At 48.1% G+C, this 19,475-nt stretch overlaps 8 protein-coding genes across 8 annotated transcripts; 6 read left to right on the top strand and 2 right to left on the bottom strand.

Moving 5' to 3' along the window:
* Positions 1–893: 893 nt before the first annotated feature.
* On the top strand, positions 894–2,416 carry I302_101324 (uncharacterized protein; the record flags this gene model as incomplete). The annotated part of the gene is made up of 6 exons (XM_019186712.1): positions 894–1,154; positions 1,238–1,257; positions 1,312–1,442; positions 1,549–1,874; positions 1,964–2,018; positions 2,085–2,416. 6 exons carry the CDS (start codon positions 894–896, stop codon positions 2,414–2,416), a joined length of 1,125 nt encoding a protein of 374 aa, XP_019049590.1.
* Positions 2,417–4,368: 1,952 nt separating this feature from the next.
* On the top strand, positions 4,369–6,590 carry I302_101323 (uncharacterized protein; the record flags this gene model as incomplete). Its single annotated transcript, XM_019186711.1, has 3 exons — positions 4,369–4,677; positions 4,728–4,998; positions 5,245–6,590. The coding sequence occupies 3 exons, from the start codon at positions 4,369–4,371 to the stop codon at positions 6,588–6,590; spliced, it is 1,926 nt and encodes a 641-aa protein (XP_019049589.1).
* A 956-nt stretch (positions 6,591–7,546) lies between these two features.
* On the top strand, positions 7,547–8,792 carry I302_101322 (uncharacterized protein; the record flags this gene model as incomplete). Its single annotated transcript, XM_065869275.1, has 6 exons — positions 7,547–7,694; positions 7,765–7,989; positions 8,045–8,118; positions 8,183–8,350; positions 8,422–8,738; positions 8,789–8,792. 6 exons carry the CDS (start codon positions 7,547–7,549, stop codon positions 8,790–8,792), a joined length of 936 nt encoding a protein of 311 aa, XP_065725347.1.
* A 4-nt stretch (positions 8,793–8,796) lies between these two features.
* Positions 8,797–9,614, bottom strand: I302_101321 (uncharacterized protein; the record flags this gene model as incomplete). Its single annotated transcript, XM_065869274.1, has 5 exons — positions 8,797–8,873; positions 8,933–9,118; positions 9,186–9,214; positions 9,267–9,424; positions 9,480–9,614. The coding sequence occupies 5 exons, from the start codon at positions 9,612–9,614 to the stop codon at positions 8,797–8,799; spliced, it is 585 nt and encodes a 194-aa protein (XP_065725346.1).
* Positions 9,615–10,002: 388 nt separating this feature from the next.
* Positions 10,003–11,397, top strand: I302_101320 (uncharacterized protein; the record flags this gene model as incomplete). Its single annotated transcript, XM_065869273.1, has 7 exons — positions 10,003–10,121; positions 10,174–10,291; positions 10,360–10,503; positions 10,574–10,744; positions 10,812–10,968; positions 11,030–11,141; positions 11,199–11,397. 7 exons carry the CDS (start codon positions 10,003–10,005, stop codon positions 11,395–11,397), a joined length of 1,020 nt encoding a protein of 339 aa, XP_065725345.1.
* A 325-nt stretch (positions 11,398–11,722) lies between these two features.
* On the top strand, positions 11,723–14,349 carry I302_101319 (uncharacterized protein; the record flags this gene model as incomplete). The annotated part of the gene is made up of 8 exons (XM_019186708.2): positions 11,723–11,949; positions 12,018–12,092; positions 12,144–12,371; positions 12,430–13,483; positions 13,536–13,627; positions 13,697–13,933; positions 13,992–14,064; positions 14,122–14,349. 8 exons carry the CDS (start codon positions 11,723–11,725, stop codon positions 14,347–14,349), a joined length of 2,214 nt encoding a protein of 737 aa, XP_019049586.2.
* Positions 14,350–14,426: 77 nt separating this feature from the next.
* Positions 14,427–16,738, bottom strand: I302_101318 (uncharacterized protein; the record flags this gene model as incomplete). Its single annotated transcript, XM_019186707.1, has 11 exons — positions 14,427–14,603; positions 14,661–14,890; positions 14,943–15,044; positions 15,093–15,222; positions 15,281–15,436; positions 15,498–15,571; positions 15,619–15,902; positions 15,968–16,104; positions 16,148–16,340; positions 16,402–16,525; positions 16,585–16,738. 11 exons carry the CDS (start codon positions 16,736–16,738, stop codon positions 14,427–14,429), a joined length of 1,761 nt encoding a protein of 586 aa, XP_019049585.1.
* A 473-nt stretch (positions 16,739–17,211) lies between these two features.
* I302_101317 (uncharacterized protein) lies at positions 17,212–19,432 on the top strand (the record flags this gene model as incomplete). The annotated part of the gene is made up of 9 exons (XM_019186706.1): positions 17,212–17,331; positions 17,412–17,609; positions 17,676–17,714; positions 17,766–17,869; positions 17,935–18,041; positions 18,097–18,398; positions 18,453–18,821; positions 18,883–18,910; positions 18,963–19,432. 9 exons carry the CDS (start codon positions 17,212–17,214, stop codon positions 19,430–19,432), a joined length of 1,737 nt encoding a protein of 578 aa, XP_019049584.1.
* Between the last annotated feature and the right edge of the window lie 43 nt (positions 19,433–19,475).

Here is a 19,475-nt window from a genome sequence, read left to right as displayed (position 1 = left end):
CCCAACAGAGCCAATGAAAGGTAGGGGAAAGCTCATCCAGTGCTAACGATACGCGTCATTTACCTCACAGTGCACATTCGCAGTTTAGGACCGCAGTGTGAATTACACAGAGAATGATTAGCTCCAGGCCCGGCCTCATCCGTCGCACAGTTCATTAGATCCTTTGATCTTGGCAAGTCAGCTGATTATGCATTTGAACAAGTCTGATTGGTCGGAGAATCTTCAACATGACAGTCCTCCTTGAACTAGTGGATGCATTGGGATTGTTGAAACGAGTTTGTTGCGCGGTTTACAAAATGTAATTGCGTTTTCGGCTGCGGAGGAGCTGGGGACGCAGCCTCAAGTCTTGGCATATCTATTTTTGCAGGTGTACGGACCCTTCGTTTGCCAAAACTATAAGGTGATGCCTCTTTGAGTCAATCCGATATTCAATATACAGCATCACACAGCTCAGCTGCGTTTGGAGGAAGGAATTATGCAAAGGTTGATAGGTGATCTGACCACGATGATTTTACATATTGTTGAATGAGTCCGAAGATTACGGGATTGATCGATGGTGAGTGCCGAAAGAGTACTTTCCGTGAAATTTGCGCTAGAGGCAACTCGTTTGTTGCCTGCAATGGATAAGCTTGGCTTGATGACTTGCCATCTCTAATGCCGAACATCCTCTCGACAGAGAGAGAAGAAAGAAGAAAGATATCGAGTGAAAATCAAGCAGTGAAGGTATACAGTATCAATTTGGTGTGCGCGGCTAAAGCCGATGAACGACCACCTAGTTACGTCACTAAGTTACACTCAAACATCTTGTTGAGGACATCTTACTGCATCATCCTACAAAGCAGTATGGGATCATACCAAACCATAACAGCTCATTGCTTATCCTCATAGCCGCCATGTCCAGCTCGACCTACACCCAAGACGATCCGCGTGTCCGACCGATACCTCCCTCGAATTACCCATGGGTGGCCATTCCTCCCTCGAAATCCACCCAGGACATCGTGAAAGTCTTGTTGATCCCCACTTCGAAAGTCATAGCTCCGACCAATATGTTGACCTCGTTTGACACGGGAGAAGAAAAGACGGAATTGCCCTGTTACTCTGTGCTGATTGACAGGGGGGATGAGGCGATGTTGTTCGATCTAGGTTTGAGAGAGGTGAGTGGAACTAACCTCACGTCATATCGGGACATCATGAACTATACTGTGTTGTCACTGATGAGATGATGAACTCACGATAGGATCCAGAGAACTTCCCAGAGTGAGTGTTATCCTCATCATGTACCCGTTCTGGCTGACCGTCAGTGGTACGCAGACCCATGCACAATACTTTGCTCAAAGTGTTCGGAACCGTCCCGGCTCCAGGACCTATCAAGATCTTGCAGCACGAGAACTACGATTTAGATCGATTGAAGAGTGTCATACTAAGTCACAAACACTTTGATCGTAAGCTCAGCTCCCTCCTATCCGGTCTAGCTTCGCTGTAACCTGACAATTAATTACATAGACTGGTACGTTTTGCGCATATCTCCCTTAATTCCTCGACAGTAAGAACAACCATCTCTGACGGAGAACGAACTTAGCGGTGATATTGCTACCTTGCCTTTCCCCGACCGCCCTATCATTCTCGGTCCAGGTTCTCTCGCATCCATAGGTCCAGGATACCCAAAAGACCCGCACGGTCAATGGTCGTCATCGTGGTTTGATGAGTACCGATTCGTCGAATTGCCCGGTACTACCACCGAGGGTGCTTGGGAAGGAGAGATAGCGGACATCAACTCAGAAAACAAACCTAGAAAATGGGAGAAGGTGGGGTGTTTCGATAATGCCGTTGATTGGTTCGGGGATGGTAGTTTCTGGTTGATCGATGCTCCTGGAGTGAGTAGTATCTTCGCACATCTCCAGATGGATGAAGTCGAGGAATCAGTCTATGTGTCGTGCATGGCTGACTGAGCTATGAGATGTAGCACTGCACCGGGCATATTATGGCTCTTTGTCGAGTCACTGCTCAGCCGGATACCTGTGAGACTCCCTCGCTTACATTTCATCCCCTTGATGATAAGTCACATGCTAATTCTCATCATTCAGATGTTCTCCTAGCAGGCGATGCAGCCCACCATCAAAGCATGTACCTACCCATCCCTTCCAATGATGAAGATCTTCGATCACCCAAACCAGTCATCAATGGAAAAGTGCAATTCGCCGAAGATCCCATCGTAGCCACCCGGACGGTCGGTACTTTGACTCGAATGAGTATGGAAGATAATGTGATGGTTCTTCTGGCTCATGAGAAGGAGGCAGTGGGAATATTGGATCAGTGTCCCAAGGATATAGGTGAATGGAAGGCCAAGGGGTGGAAGGATGAGAAGCAGAAGAAAGTCATTGAAGATGCTAACAGGCGGACACAGTTGAGTCGTTAGATGGGTTCGGAGAAAGTACAATGTCGGGGGACGAAGCTGTCAAATATTGCATGCATCGCATTGTGATTCTGAGGGTATGGTTGAAAGCCCTTGCGGCGACAAAGCCTCTCTCTGATTTGCCTCCGATGTCCCTCTCGGATCAACCACCGGATCAATACGCCTCTTGATCCTACACCAGGCGAAAGGAGGGGTGTGTCTCGGTCTGTTTACATCGAAGCATCTAGACTTGATCGATGGTCAGTAATGACGACAGCATGTATGAGCATCTCCGAGTATGCATGTAACGCTTGATGGGAGGATGTGTCACGACGACAACAACAAAAAGTAAGATGAGATGGGTAGCATTAGCGTGTTCTACTATAATTAGCGGTGTTTCACTTCTTTATCATGAACGACGCGTCGAGTATCGATAATGTTGGACGTGTCTCTCGGGTGAGAGTGTGTGCACAGTCAACGAATATTGGATCAGTGTCCCAAGGATATAGGTGAATGGAAGGCCAAGGGGTGGAAGGATGAGAAGCAGAAGAAAGTCATTGAAGATGCTAACAGGCGGACACAGTTGAGTCGTTAGATGGGTTCGGAGAAAGTACAATGTCGGGGACGAAGCTGTCAAATATTGCATGCATCGCATTGTGATTCTGAGGGTATGGTTGAAAGCCCTTGCGGCGACAAAGCCTCTCTGATTTGCCTCCGATGTCCCTCTCGGATCAACCACCGGATCAATACGCCTCTTGATCCTACACCAGGCGAAAGGAGGGGTGTGTCTCGGTCTGTTTACATCGAAGCATCTAGACTTGATCGATGGTCAGTAATGACGACAGCATGTATGAGCATCTCCGAGTATGCATGTAACGCTTGATGGGAGGATGTGTCACGACGACAACAACAAAAAGTAAGATGAGATGGGTAGCATTAGCGTGTTCTACTATAATTAGCGGTGTTTCACTTCTTTATCATGAACGACGCGTCGAGTATCGATAATGTTGGACGTGTCTCTCGGGTGAGAGTGTGTGCACAGTCAACGAATGGATTGGTGTGCATGCATGTGGTCGGAGAGAAATCTCTTGATCAAGCACTGTACTCACACATTGATGAGTGCATACATACATACATACATGCATGCATACATACATACGTATGTATGTACACCATGGGTCTGTATATGTGCACCTACGCAGGTGCATACCTTTGACGAATGAATGGCACTAGCTGATCACCCTCCTTTCACAAAGGTAAGATCCAGACGGGGGAATCGTTGTGATTGATGATATTCACCTTTTTGCACTCTCGATAGCATGTCCTTCGTACATCGCAGTACTGCATGTCGTATCTTTGTTGTTGAAAATTTGTGGAGACACTTATCGATTCGTCACTCTTGACTCCACACTATAACGATCAACTCGTGCCCAAGAGTAACGTAAATACCGCGTCGGGAGTGACAGGTCCAGAATCCCAAAGTACCGGAACTAAAAACCTTCTCCAATCCCCCTCCCCCTGCCTTCACCCCACCCGCTCTACCAATCTTTTGGGAACTGGGACTACAGTATTATTACCTCGTGGGGAATACGCCTTGCATCAGATCCAATCGAGTAGTAGGATACAGGAAATCAATTTCAAGATTTTTTGATTTTTTAATCAATCCCGTGCCTCTTCGTACCGAGAACGCGTCGATGAGAATTAGAGTGGATAGATTGATAGGGTGAAAACTCGAAGCTTTGCTTAGCCTTTCTCATCTCATCTCGATCATACTTGTACTTTGACCGTAAGAGGGTACGAGAGTACCTGGTCAGCAGAGAAGCGAAAAACTGCTTACCAGTAGATGCATGCATAGAAGAGGTGCTTGCATGCAAACGTCTTCATTATCTTCAGACCATCATTATATCAAGAACCATCATCATCGTGCTGGACACGATTGGATCTCTTGGCTGCCCTCCCGATCTATCTCACTTGCAATGCCATCTACAACAATCCTTGCGCCACCCATCACGGCATCCATTCTCCCGTCTTCATCCTCGAGAATCAATCGAATCAGCACCTCCTCTACCAATTCTCACGCGTCAACATCCACATCCACATCTTCCGTTTGGACACCCTCACGCGACTCGGTCTACTCAGTATCATCGGATGGATGGTCAACCTCGCTAGTCACTCCTAGGGGCGAGAGGGATTTCGATGTAGAGCTTTTGAAAGATGTGAATGAGGATAACAGTGACCATAAGGACGAATATATTAATCTAGCAGGCAAGGAGAGTTGGTGGAACGTACGTGCTGATTTTTACGGTTCTCATGATGCGTACTGATGAGCAAACAGGTTACACCCAAAGCTCCCTTCCGTTCGATACAGCATGAAAAGCCAAAGAGAACCGTCGAAATCAGAAGATGGTTGGATGATTCGCCGACTCTACCTTCCTCCGTCCCTCTACCAGAGATCGAAACGATACCTCCAATCTCACTAGATACACCACTCTCGAAGAAACAGTTGGGGAAATTACCAGTAAGACCTGACACCCTGGTGGTCAACAAATCAAAATTAGAAAAGAATGTATTCGATGTGTTCAGCTCGGATATAGAGGCGCAGAATGGTGAGTAAAAGCTATGAGCTTAGTAACTGGAGGGAGTCTGGAATGGGTCTTTTGTGCACATTGAACATGTCTCACGTATGAATTCCGCTCCGTCTCATCATCTCCACCTATTCAAGTTTTATTTAAACCCTATCAAATGTTTCGGTTTCACTTCGCTTGTCTCTGATATCTGAATAACCTCAAACCCTTGATATCCACCGATTGATTTGGTAGATCATCCGCTAACATTGACAACTCATCATGTAGATCAAGATTTTTTCGCCAGTGTACCTATACGTCGACCATTCACAAAACATCGAGCACCCATCCCTTCTTTCTCCTCTCCTACACCCAAATCTACACCCGTACCCACACTCGCTCCTCCTATCCCATCTAGAGGTTCTTCAAAACGCCCACCCATCCCACCACTCCGTGCATCTTCCCTCAAATCCCTCTTCGCCCAAAGTGCATCAGACAACCAAAATCACATCACACGATCATCCTCACCCACACCCACTCCCATTTCTTCGCACAGACCCAAACCTATACGTACCTTCTCCCACCCACCTCCCTCTTCTGCTCCACTGAAGAAACATCGAAGAATCTCGCCAATCCTCTTACAACCCATATCGGAAACCCCAAAAGACCTTGACGTGCCTCCCGAGGGGAGCTGGGCGTTACGTCGATCAACACATCGAAGGGGACTGTCAAAATCGAAATCTCAGCCTAACCTACGAAATCAAAATAGAAGTCCTGAAATCATGACCATCAAATTCAAGTTGAAGCGATCCAACTCGACTAATGCAGCTCCTCAAGATGGGGGAAGCGATTTCATGCCATTAGACTTTTTCCCCTCTTCCAGGAATCCTGCAGACGTAGAAAGGGATAGAGGGGAAGGTAGATCATCATTTTCGGATATGGCTAGATCATTCGTGTCTCGTCCCCTGCCCGAAAGTCCCAGTAGGATAAGTCTAGATGGTAGACCATCGCTGAGTTTAGTCGGTCCCAAGAACAGCCCTAAATCGAGCAATTTGTTCGGATTTAAGAAAAACCAAAAAGCCCAATCGCAGAGAAGACCCTCGTTATTGGGATTACCAGAATGGAGTCCTCGACCCAATCCTCGATCTATCAGCGATTCATGCGTACCTCAGATAACATCGTCGAAGACGTTCGAAGCGTTGACTTTGCGGACCGACAGCGAGAATGTATCTCCCCTAAGACTCAGCATAGATATGCGAAGAAGGAGCGGTGAGGATCTGTTCAGGCGCAACTCAACCGCATCACGCCATTCCATCGCATCTTCCATATCCTCGAAAGTCAATTATCACCTTGAAGAAGACCTGTTAGCTGTCCTGGATGCTGAGAAGTGGGATTGGCCCTCGCCGCCATTTAGAGTTACTCGATCAGAGTCAACACCTGGTTTGTCAACTTCAGGTACGCTGGAAAGTATGATCAGTCCTGATCCGCAGACTCCAAGCGAAAGCGAGTTTGTGCTACACGGAGAGGTGGAATATCTAGCTAGAACCAACAAAGAGAAGGAACAACGAAAGGAAAAGACCTGGAGGCCAATGAGTTTAGAGGGAAGTCTCGAGAGCTTGAACATTACTTTATAGTACTTCGTTTGCATTAAACCTGCAACTGTTCAGCTATTTGTATTTGCCCAACGCATGTTTGTATATTTCGTTGTAGCTATATATGTGTTTCCTGAGGAGTTATGGATATCTTGCTTGGATCGGTATATAGATGGATCAGAACAGTGAGCTATTGCCGTTATGTGATATGAGCATTATATCCAAAGGTGATATTAGACACTTCCTCCGCGTATCCTATATCTCGCCTTTCTCTACGCATATGTCACATTGAGCTTTATTTCGAGCTTGATGTATTATATATGCTCATAGACGGAGCAAAGTCGGCATGCGTAATGTTCACTCTCTTGCACGATGTTTAGTCTGGCGATTGGGTGTGAGGAGCGAGGGAGGCGTGCCCGCGGCGACTATCAATGATAGAGGACGGAAAGGTTTCAAGGGATCACTATACCCTATCAGCAAGTCAAGTCATGGCTGTAATGGACTTGAATGAAGAACTGGTCCAACATTGAAGCTGTGAACGTGGGCAAACGGATTAGCCAGATGAAGATTGAAGTTGAACTACCTGTAGGGCGGGCTCCGCCCGCGTTACTTTGCTATAACGAATTCACTCAAGGGTACCCTTTTCCACAACTATTCTCATTCCCCCGTCACACTACTTACAAAGCACTTTCATGTCCTCGTATCGCCCCGTCCACCTTCGTCCCTCCAAGGGCCCTTGCACAGCGTGTTCGTAACATGAGATGCCGCACTCGACCTATTTGGTACCCTCCCCCCCAGAAATGCCGGATCTGACCGATCGGAACAATTCCGAAATGACACTTTCCTTATCTTTCGAGGTAACCACCTGTGCATACAACAAAATCATCCCAGCGACATCGATATCACAATGAAGATATTTATATACGAAACTGCCTATGATCTGCAGCTCTATAAGACAAGTAGCTGTGGGGACTAGCATGAACACACTTTATCCAGCAATGCCTACCAAGACCCCCGTCACTACCGAAGAGGTGTCCGCCGCTGCCCAACGCCTGGGCTTCACCATTCCACCAGACCATGAGGAAGAATATCTGGCTCTATTGGCAAAGACTGATGCTCAATGCGAGCTCATTCTCAACACCCCGGGTGAGCAATAGCACTTTCTACTGTCTCACTGGGGTGTATCAAACGCTGACATATATCATCGCGTCTACAGACTACAAGCCTGTTCCCGACTACGAGCGCTATCCTCGTACTGATGTATACTTGCCGGAGAAGAAGGATAACCCACTTCGAGCATGGGCTTGGAGATGTCATGCGGGTGATAATATAGAGGGTGGAAATAAGCTCTTGAGTGGGAAGACTGTGGTCTTAAAGGACACGGTCTGTATGGCTGGGGTCCCCTTACTATTCGGAACAGACGCTTTCGAAAATTACACGCGTGAGTGATTGGTGAGATCATTCGAACGAGTCATGTTGGCTGATGGAGTGTACAGCCGATGTGGATGCTACAATAGTTTCCCGAGTGCTGGAGAATGGTGGTCATATTCTAGGTAAAGCAGCATGCGAGGTAAGTGAGATGTGCCCTGTGCTATCTAGACGAACAGAACTGACATGAGTGGTATGCTGCACAGAACTTCTCCCACGGGGCAACATCTTCTTCCTCACCATTCGGACCAGTTGAGAATCCATACGCAAAAGGCTTTACCACCGGAGGGTCAAGTTCAGGTTGTGGAGCTTTGGTAGGAAGTGGAGAGGCGGATATGGCTATCGGAGGTGATCAGGGAGGTTCAATCAGAATAGTGAGTAGAGTACCGCGAAAATGCCATCACCCCCTCATGATAGCTGAAGATGAACAATTATTATCCTACAGCCAGCTTCTTTCTGCGGTATAGTGGGTCTTAAACCCACCTTTGGCCTAGTCCCCTATACTGGTGTTCTTACTTCTGATGCCGGCCTTGATCATGTGGGACCGATGACGAAGACTGTACTGGACTGTGCGACATTGCTACAAGCGATAGCAGGATACGATAATATTGATGACCGACAACTGGGAGCCCCGAAGTATGAGGATGTACCGAAATACAAGGAGCTACTTCTTAAATCCCGAGAGGTACCTATGGGTCGCAAGAAGATTGGGATCCTTACAGAAGCATTGAACGGGAAACTAGTAGCTGGAAGCGTGAAGAGGTTGGTCCTAAGAGCGGCCGAGCAGTTCAGAGGCCTGGGGATGACCGTAGATGAAGTGTCAATACCGATGTAACTCTTTGTGAGTCAGAGAGTAAAGCTTGGTCGACAAGTTTGATCGACGTTCCACAAGCCATCCTACACACCATTTCAGTGTGAGCTTACAGAAACGTCTAACCAAGGCGAATGCGACTGACCTTTAGGAAGGGTCTTGTCGCCTGTCAGATCCTGCAGAATATCTATGCTCTTCCCGATAAGCCTGTCTTCTTCTGCTGGATCTACGTAGAAGTTGTCCCTGTATCGATGACCTCCGCATGATAACTCCGCGGCGCTATCGAGGATTGGCTTGACCCAGTAAGGAGCCTTTTCAAGTGCCCGAGTGACTGAGAGCGAGGGATCAGTAAGGGCACAGTTCCGCATAGTAGTACGCAAGGAACAGCGTGAACATACAGATATTCCAAGTGACTGGTATTTTGTATCTGTTGCAAGTGCCAAATCAGCCCGAGTTGGGAATACGCCCACTTCACTTACTTGTTGAATATCTCAAGCAATCTGGGAACTCCTTCCCGGGCGCCGTATTCATACATCATCTCATTACTTTCATTTCGAATACCAGTCGGTGGAGCTTTGGCCGGGATCTCAACGTATTCTGCGCAAAATGTCGGATCCCCTTCAAGCACGTTGAGTTCCTACGAGATATTCCATCAGATCAATGCGGACTGTGAAGAGCTTCTCGACACTCACTGCTCCCATATAGTACTGAACAACGAAGCTGACGCAAATCTTGCCTCCACCTGGCCATTGAGGATCCGGCTGGTCAAAGCCGTATCCCACGAATTCCCTCTCGAGCCATTCTTCGGTGTATCTATCGTTGGTCATACTGCTTGATTGAGTACTCGATATAGTTTGCGCTTTCAAGGAAACGCTTTCTATACACCTTAGCTGATGCATATTGTCCCGACGATATAGGTTGCTGCAGCTCTGGTTGTCAGACGACGACCCGTCTATACACCGGAATTGAACCACCAAAGATAAGGATTCGGTCATATCCGAGCATACTAATGTATCCAGGTTTCGGAATGCTCAGGTACCGGAACTTATCCGACTGATTGCCCATTTCGAGTGTCGTTCATTCCGAAGTATCACGCGAATAATGGTGTACAGGCGATAAGGAGGATAAGCAAGGTGGCTGCAGCAACGCTCCCTTATTTGACTTGCTCTTCGTCAGATCTGTTTGTAAGCTTGTCTCCGCATTCATTCAAACAACATGACAGCAGACTACTACCTACCTCCTCGTGATTATGTCGGATATGGATCTGAAAGTCGGCCAGGAGTATGGCCTGGAGGGAAGAAAATTGCAGTGTCCTTTGTTTTGAACTACGAGGAGTAGGTTCTAGCCTCACAATACTCCCAACAACCATGCTGACAGCATCTATAGGGGTGCGGAAAGTACGCCTTGGAATGGGGACGACGGCTCTTGTCCATCATTACATGAGCTACATTATGATCGGAAGGCTACTACGGGAGGTAAGCGGGACGGTCTTGTCGAAGATATGGTAAGTCCAAGCATTCTGCACAATCCCCTCACCTAAAGCTGATCATTCTATACGTTTCCTTGATGTAGTTCGAATACGGTATCCGTCAAGGTCTTCCTCGACTTCTGAAGCTATTCCGTCAATATGGCTGGAAGTGGACTACCTGGACATGCGCGAGGGCATTCGAGGTGACAGGACCGTACCCGAAGATGCTCGTTGAAGATGGGCACGAGGTATGTTTCCGACACATACCTAGTCACGTCAAAGTCGATATGCTGACAGTTAGTTATGACGACTTTTCAGATAGCTTGTCATGGCAACCGATGGCAGAACCACGGCACAAATCTGGAAGAAGTCAAGGCTCACATACACAGATCTTTTGATCGACTCCAAGCTGCTACTGGCCTGTCAGATGTCCCAACAGGGTGGTTTGTAGGAAGCGGTCATCAGAGCATCAAGCTAGGTAGGGCTACCGTGAGTTGCATTACCTGGGTCGGGTGCGAGTGAATGGTTTAAACTAATTCGGTGTAAATCGCTGAAGGTGCATCGAGAACGTAATGTTCCCCTGCTGTACTGCTCCGATACATACTCTGGAGACGAGCCATATTGGGCTCCTGATCCCTATGCCGAGGTCTACGGCGGAGAGGATAAAGGGATGCTGATGATTCCATACTCATTGTGCACAAATGATCACCTCTGTAAGTTGTCCTTCGTTCCCTCGGCTGCCTGTGCTACACACTGTACTGATCTCAAAACCAGTCTTCGTGGCAGGCGGTGCTGGTGTATCGGCTCCAGACGATTGGTATGAGATGCTCAAAGCTGAATTTGACGCCCTTTATGCCGAAGGAGAACGAGGTCAGGCCAAAATGATGTGAGTCCAAAGTGTCGAGCTCGACTTTAAGCTGACCTTCCGCCAATCGAACCGAAGGACTATTGCAATGCACAACCGATTTGTCTGTAAGCCCGGACGTATTCAGAGCCTACGTAAATTCATGGCATACATAGCTACCAAGCCTGACGTCTGGGTCTGTACCAGAAGAGAGATAGCCAGCTTTTGGAGAGAAAAGTACCCCTACGAGCAAGTCGGGCCTACGTATAAATTACATAGCGAGCACTTGGCGCAGTAAAACTGTCCGCGAATGAAATGCCTCACATGCGACCTGGATGCTACATCTATAGCTAGCGCTGTCAGCATGCATACAGTCATTAAAGTCTCTCTGCCATGGGTGGAGTGTAGACCACGAGCATAACGTGCTTCGTTCGCCATGCCAAGAATGCATGAGCTCCAGGCTCGCCAGATAAGGTCACGTGACCTTATCTGCCTCAGTCCCCCTCTTTCTTCCTTATCTCTACACAATTGAGCTATTTTTCTCAATGCTAACGTTCTCTGCTTTTCAATCTGTCTTTGCAGTTCGGTGGTCGCATTTTATCGACTCACAACAAGCTCATTCAATGAGTCACACAGTCTCTACGCAGAATCAGTGGAGCCCTGTCAGCCGTGCTGGAGAGCTTGATGGTGGCGGTGATCCCTCATCCAGTTCTCCCCCACTTACGAAGTCAACCAAAAGAACAAGGACGGGATCAAGGAAGGATGTCGCCAACAAAAATCGATGCATCAATGCCTGTAATCGCTGTAAGCTCAAAAAGCTCAAGTGTTATCGTACCGAAGAATCATCAGGGTGAGTCGTGATGCCCACTCTCTCCATGTCGCCTTCATGAGGACCAGGTACTCAAGTACTCTCGATAGCAACTGCGCGGCTTGCGAGAAATCTTCAGAAGCTTGCGTGTTCGAAGATATAGTCATGAGACCTGGATATGCAAAGTAAGTGCTCTATTCTCTCAGGAGAGACATGGAGCTCAGCACGTAAGGCAGGTACATAATAGCATTAGAGGACAGGTGTGCGAAGTTAGAAAAAGCCCTCTTCGACATCATGCCCAACCATCCCGAATTGAGTGATCACTTTGTGTCAAGCGGTCCAGAAATTACGTTCAGACTTTCAAGCAGCTCACAAGCGGAAGGCTCTAGCTATTCGACGTCCGGCCCTTATGAGACACGGACATTTGCACAGTCCCGAGGTGCTCTGTCCGGTCTTCTTCATAGGTAGGCTCTGAAGACACTGCTGAGTTTGTATGCTGAATGTGCGCTCAAAAACCCGTAGTTGTTTACCGTTTAAACCGTCTTCGCATAGTCATCCAACCGATCTCGGCTCGGTCATGCAGCCCACATCCCCCATAGACACGCCTGCAAACCCCAATCCTGCTATTCCCTCAATCGACATCGCCAACAAGCTCATCAATACCGTCTATTCCCATCTTCAATGTCGTTATCCATTTCTTGATTGGGGTCAGATATCCAAATGGCACGCCGACCGAGATAAACTCCTTCATACCAAGATCACTGCACCTTATGAGGATCAGATCGCCGCCTTTTTCTTGTGGGGCATCTACGCCATAGGCATACAGCTGGAACCCGCCTCAGGCTTGGACTCCTCTCAATCTTATTTTGAGCAGGCCTGGAAATACTCCGACACTGTTACGACTCCTCATGATCTTATGACAGCTCGGATCCTACTACTCACCACCTTTTTCGCCTTTCGAGCGACATCCGGCCTCTCCTTATGGCTTCTTGGCGGGCTGGCAATGAGGCTTTGTGTAGAGATTGGAGTTTATAAGAAGGATCCGATCGTGAATGATCATCTGGAAGACCAATGGAAGAAAAGGATATTTTGGTCGGCATACACTTTCGATCGACTCATCTCGCATGCCTCAGGTCGACCCGTGTCTATAGCAGACGAAGTGATTGATGTAGATATGCCCGCGGACGTCGATACCACCGTTGCCGACCCTCAAGTAATCAAGTTGGCTTTGGCTTCACAAGGCGGAATATCTGATCGACTTACCAATATGACTTCGGCCATAATGTCGATCAAAATGTATCGCATTCGCTCTCGAATCCATGCGGCTCTACCAGCGTTGAGAAATTCCAAAACTTCACGTGAGTTGACCGTTGGGTTTCTCAAAGAATTGGAAGAGTGGAGACAGAACATCCCAAGACAAGAGAAGGATACTGCCATACCCATGCAAGCAGAGGATCGATTTAGGTGGCGGTATTTTCTATGTGTCTTACTGGCGTTGCGGCCTTCAATCATAAAAGCGTCTCCCAACGATCCCACTTTGGGTCTGTGTGCTACTGCAGCTGCAGAGGCTTGTGAGGTAAGTCTTTCAGGTACGACTGTTTAGAATCTAACGTCAGCCTGTTCATCAGCTCGATAGAACAGTTCATAAAGGTCCAGCTACGAGGCAGACAACGATCAGTGTATGTCATACTCTTCTATGTGGGACGACTTTATTGTACTGGTCAGTCTCATTCACCATGCTGTTCCCTCCCTTGTCAGATCGGCTGAAGAAATCATGAGCATTTACCAGCTTACACATCTCGCCTACTGTGATCTCCAAGAAGGTATCCTCGAGGGCAATCCGGGCATGTTCAAGCACTTTGGCGGTCTACAGTCAGCTCTTCAACGAGGCTCGCCCCTTCTCTGAGATGTTCGAATACATGGCAGACGAGCTACTCGCAGAGGTAACGCTTCGGGGAGAGTCAGCGGACATTGTCATAGAGGTCATAACGTCCATGTTCGATGGTAATTTCGAACCTCTGGCAAGGTGAGCGTTCACCATATTGTAATTGGACAACTCTGACTAATGCATATGACGCTGCTAGACTGTATGACTCGCTCAAGAACCAAACAAGCGATGACCGCACTACATCCGACGAAATTGTTGCAAACCCTCCCGTAGGTCGCAGCAGAGCTTTCCATGCATATGCTTTAATAACCTTTTTATCGATTTAGACTGATCTTGTGGTGGCCGCTACGATGAACTCAGAACAGCCCACAGAGCCCACACAGCTAGTGTCTACTGGTCTCACCCCATTTCTTGGGTTTTCGTCCAGGGACGAATTGGGTCAACTGATGACTGGCAATGCGTCAGAGACCACCAACGGTCCGCCAATATCTGGAGATGGCCTCAATCTGGATTGGCTCAACCTCGACAACGCTCTATGGGAATATATGACATGATGCTATGCATTTGCAGATATGCCTTGAAGAGGAATGGATTCTTTGATGCAGCTCAGCGAATCACCCACGCCCTATAGCTACGTAGCGACTTCTCCAGATCTCATCACTCCTTCCGCAACCTTTTCTTGCACTTCTTCTGACTTTACGGATTCCGCCTGCTTAGATTCGTCGGTGCTAGGAGAGGGTGTGGGTGGATCTTGTGATCGTAACGGTTCCACGACGGTGGCTGGCGCATCTTTGGCGAAGAGAACCTCCTGAAATAGTGTGAGATGACACGAGATAATAATTATTCTGCCACGATCAGCACTCACCTCGATGCACAGACTTAGGAGCAAGGACGCCCCACTGAAAACTGTGAAAGCCACAAACACCATTCGCAGGCCATCACTGTACGCATTTCGTACTTGAGCTACCGCTGCTGGGGACAAGACTGACAGATTCGCCAGTGCGGAATCCAGGAGGTTGAGCTTTTCCGATTCCGTTAAGAGGGTGCTTGCTGATATTCTGGATGAAACCACTGCTTGATAAATGGCGCTAGCCGCTGTTGGTCCATGTGAGCCAGCCAAGTCTTTCACCTGATGATCCAGACTTACAAGCCAGCCCGAAGGCTCCTCCCATCGTCCTGAAGAAATTGCGGGATGCCGTCACGACCGCTCGGTCTTTTGGCAACGTCGTAGCGAGTGCGGCGATCAAGGCTATATGGAACAGGCATGTAAATCATGCCGTACGACCGGACCACTCACTTGTCTGCAAGCTGAAGCCGACTCCCACAGCGTTGATCTCTAAGAAGGCCAGTAGAATACCCAAGTGTGTGGAGGGTTTCCAAACAAGCTGAAGACCGAGTGCTGAGGTCCAGATGGCGGCACCACTTGCCTGAAACATGTATTGGTCAGCACGTGGATATTCCACCAAGTCGTTTGATCTTTCTCACGATAATCCTTTTGTAGTGATTGGTTTTTGAGATGTAAAATCCCGCTCCCACACCCCAAACAGCTTGTGGAAGAGTATAGACAAGAACCAGAGCACCAGAGAGTAAGGGCGTATATCCTTTACAGTATTGGAAGAAGATCGGGACATAGAAAAGGTTCTGTTCCGTATTCCGTCAGCGCAGGTAATCTACTTGGTCTGCAAACAAGTAGTCCACTCACCCCGAAGTATATCATTCCAATGAAAAACGACTGGAAGCTTATGATACATGGTGTTCGCAGACGGAAGAGTCGTACTGCATCTTGTCAGGTTACGGCTTGAGTATGGAAGACAAATGCTTACATGGCAATATGGGCAATTTCGCTACCCTTCCCTCAACGATCATGAATATTACTCCACACACGACACCGACAATCAGGAGAGTAATCACAGTGGGACTCGACCACGCGAAGGTACCACCACCCCCGGAGATGGGTACCAGGAGTAGCATGATAGATGCTGAAGACATCAAAACGCCCAGATAATCAACTTGGACTAGTTTGCGCGACATAGAGCCGGTCACAGGCTTGAGAGGAATGATCACTTGTATCATTCCCATCGTGACGATACCCAATATGGTGATCACCCTGTCGGGGCAGACGTTGTCAGTTTTGAGTCTCTCCTTCGCAGGTCCTGACGGAGACGCGCTTACCGAAACAACCACCTCCATTGATTGATTCCCGCTAGCCCACCTCCGACAAAGGGTCCGATAGCATTACCCAGAGAAGTCGCGGCGGAAATCAGGCCTTGGTATTTCCCCCTTTCAGCGAGTGGAACGATGTCTGATACCTGATATCGATAAGCTTCCAATACCGGAATCTCAAGAACTCACAATAACCATCGCTATATTGTTGATCCCCCCTCCTCCGATACCACTGATGGCGCGGAATGCGTATAACTGCACGGGTGTTTCGGCGAAAGAACAAAGTAGATTCCCGACAACAAGAAAAGCAAGGGCGACTTGCAGCATCATTTTACGTCCAAAAATGTCAGACAGTCGACCGTAGACTAGCTGGAACGCGCAACTGAATGGTCCTAGACTCAGAATCCGGACCATAGCTGAACCTCGGTCACCACTTTACTCACTTGGCAACAAGATACGAAGTCCCTAACCATGATATACTTGCTGAACCATTTATGTCATCTCCAATCGTCGGTGCTGCTGTTGTCACTGCTGTCTGATCCATGAAAGATATGATGAGTGCCAGTCCTGGAAATGGGGTGTTAATAAGCTTGCGTATAGGACACTGCAGGAAGATGATGACTTACCTATGCCGAAGTATACAATGAGGATTTTCTTGTGTGACATTCTACTAGACTGGTCCTGTATCGACAGTTCTTGTCGAAGCTGAGGAAGTCCCTCCAGCTGCTTTTCAGCATCGATAGGTATCTCAGCAGCAGCTTCCTTTCTTATCCCAGCCATGGTTGTCAATGCGATACTCAACCTTCCCCTGTTCAACAGCTGTTGTGTTATGGATATATGCAGATGGTCAGATGGGATAACCATCTTGCGAATACGCACGTGGCCCACAAATGATCCGGAACCCATTCGGCCTGTCTGATATCACGTAGCGACACGGATGACATCCATACTTCTCCAGGGTCGCAGGTCAGACCTGATTGCACCCAAATTGATGCGAGATAAGACGTTTCATGTGATCCGGAGGTATTCCGGTTGTTAAGGATACTTGCTCACAGGCTGCGTTCCGGATTTTCGGAATGCTTCCGAGCCAGTTGAGTCGCCAAAGATAAGGGAAATAAGATTGACGATAACGACGATCTGACCCTCACGTATCTATCAATGTGTATATATAATTCATATCTTAGCACTGTCATGCATGGACTTTATGAAATCGTTGATCATTCAGACCATTAACCCGCAATCTTGCATTCGTTATGCGTTGGCTCGATAACTTCAACAACGCGTTTCAATCGAAACAAGCCTTTATCAGGTACATAGAAGCGCCTCAACCAGAAGGCGACGAGTTGGTCAACAATGATAAATACAACATACGGGTGAGCTATGGAGAAGCCCACAACGTCAGGCCTAAAGAGTGGCATATAGTGGCGACAGTACTAACAGAACCTGTTAACAGTGGAGTAACGTCGATCTTGCACCTTCACCCCCTCGAGATCGAAAATGGACCCAATGGACTTTTTTGGCCTTCTGGGTTGCCCACGCAGCTGGCGCGGGCTCTTGGACCGCAGGCTCCAGTCTGATCAATGTGGGGCTCGCTCCCCGAGATGCTTATATCGCTATTGCAACATCTCACATTTTGATCACCATCTTGGTCGTGAGTTGTGATGCGAACGACCAATCACTTTGGATCGATGCTGATCCTATAACGCGACCACTCTAGGTCCTCAACGGTCGTGGACCTGCCCGGTACCATATAGGAGTGAGTTCAAGGAGGCTGACCTGTGTAACCAGTGAGCTGATGCCTCAATAGTTCCCTGTCTTCGCGCGAACCTCTTACGGCATGTGGGGATCGTATATGGCCATTGTTATGCGTGCAATCGTCTGCATCATATGGAATGGGACCAATTCATATTAGTAAGCATCTTTTTGATCTTTCTGTGCTAAGATCAGCTTACTAGCGCTGATACGTCTGTTGGCAGTGGAGGACGATGTCTGACTGTCGCTCTCACCGCTATCTTCCCCTCATATGCCAGGCTGCCCCCTCTACCGAAATCGGCCTCAATCACGAGTCCTGATCTCCTCTCATGTAAGTGGACAAAGCTTGTCGTACAGGTGTGGCCTTCTGACCTAGCACTTTACAGTTTTCATTTTCATGATTGTGTTCATCAGCATCTCGTTCGTGCACTCGCGTGATCTGAAATGGTTCTACATTGGCAAGTCGATCTTCGTTTTTGTAGCAATGCACGCCATCCTCATTTGGTGGGTCGTGAAGTCGCACGGGGTAACTTTCGCGTACATTGCCGTCGACAAGCCAATTTCTACCACCGCACATATCTGGCTAGTCCTGAGAGCGTTCAATACTGGTCTAGGTACCGCTTCAAGTCTGACAGTCAATCAGGGTGACATGGCGAGATATGCGGATAAGCCAGGAAGTGCTATATGGGTAAGTAGACAGATGGTATATCTAGCAAAATTTCTGATTCAGAGTGAAACGTAGACCACCCTCATCGGATATCCAATCGCTTCCGCCCTTCCTTGCCTCTATGGTATACTGGTAGCCGCTGCTGGTCGTAAGATCACAGGAACAGCGTTCTGGAACCTTTGGGATGTGCTCAACTATATGCTTCAACAATATCCTGATAATCATGGAGCTCGGTTTGGAGTCTTCCTATGTGCTGTAGCTATCGCTTTATCATACCTTGCTGTCAACCTTGCCACCAACTCACTTCCTTTCGGCTCCGATGTGACTGCCTTGTTCCCCCGCTGGATGACGATCCGTCGAGGTCAGGTAATATGCACAATCTTGGGAATCGCTATTGTTCCTTGGAAGCTACTCAACAATGCGGCAGCCTTCTTGACTTTCTTGGTGAGTAATAGTGTTTTGGCTCGACTCGCAGGCATCTGGCTAATTGGTCGTTCTCTCACAGAGTGGCTACGGTTACTGGCTCAGTCCTAGTGAGTAGGACTACCCTACCTAGTTATATAGTATTTGCTGATTTAGTTGCAGTTGCTGCAATCATGTCGGTCGATTACTACTTGGTCAAAAAAGGTAACCTGTCTGTGCCCGATCTTTACGACGGATCACCAACTTCTAGGTACTGGTTCTGGAGAGGGATCAACTTGCGTGCAGCTGTCTGTACCATTGTCGCATTGCTCCCATGTCTGCCATCCTTGGCTTGGTCCATCGCTCCTACGAAGGTCCACATCGCCCACGGCGCCCAGAATCTGTTCTACATCTCGTTTGTGATGACTTGGACCATCGCAGGTGCTTTGTACTATGCTTCTTACCTGGTGTTCCCAGAGAAGGACCTTCAAGTCGACGAGAAGCGACTCGCTTTCGAAGAGATGGCCGATGAGATCGATCAACAGGAGTTGAGCGACACCGCGTACTGGAACGAAGAATCCGAGAGGAACTCTGGTGTGAACGACATGGAGAACATTGACGAGAAGATTCCACAAGAAGGTTCCGATAAGTGAGTGAGAATGTACCTGTGTAAAAAAGTTTGAAAGAAGGCTGAAT

Source organism: Kwoniella bestiolae, chromosome 1, assembly GCF_000512585.2.
Source record: "Kwoniella bestiolae CBS 10118 chromosome 1, complete sequence".
In the NCBI taxonomy this organism is placed as follows: Eukaryota; Fungi; Basidiomycota; class Tremellomycetes; order Tremellales; family Cryptococcaceae; genus Kwoniella; species Kwoniella bestiolae.
This window is presented reverse-complemented; position numbering and strand designations above follow the sequence as displayed.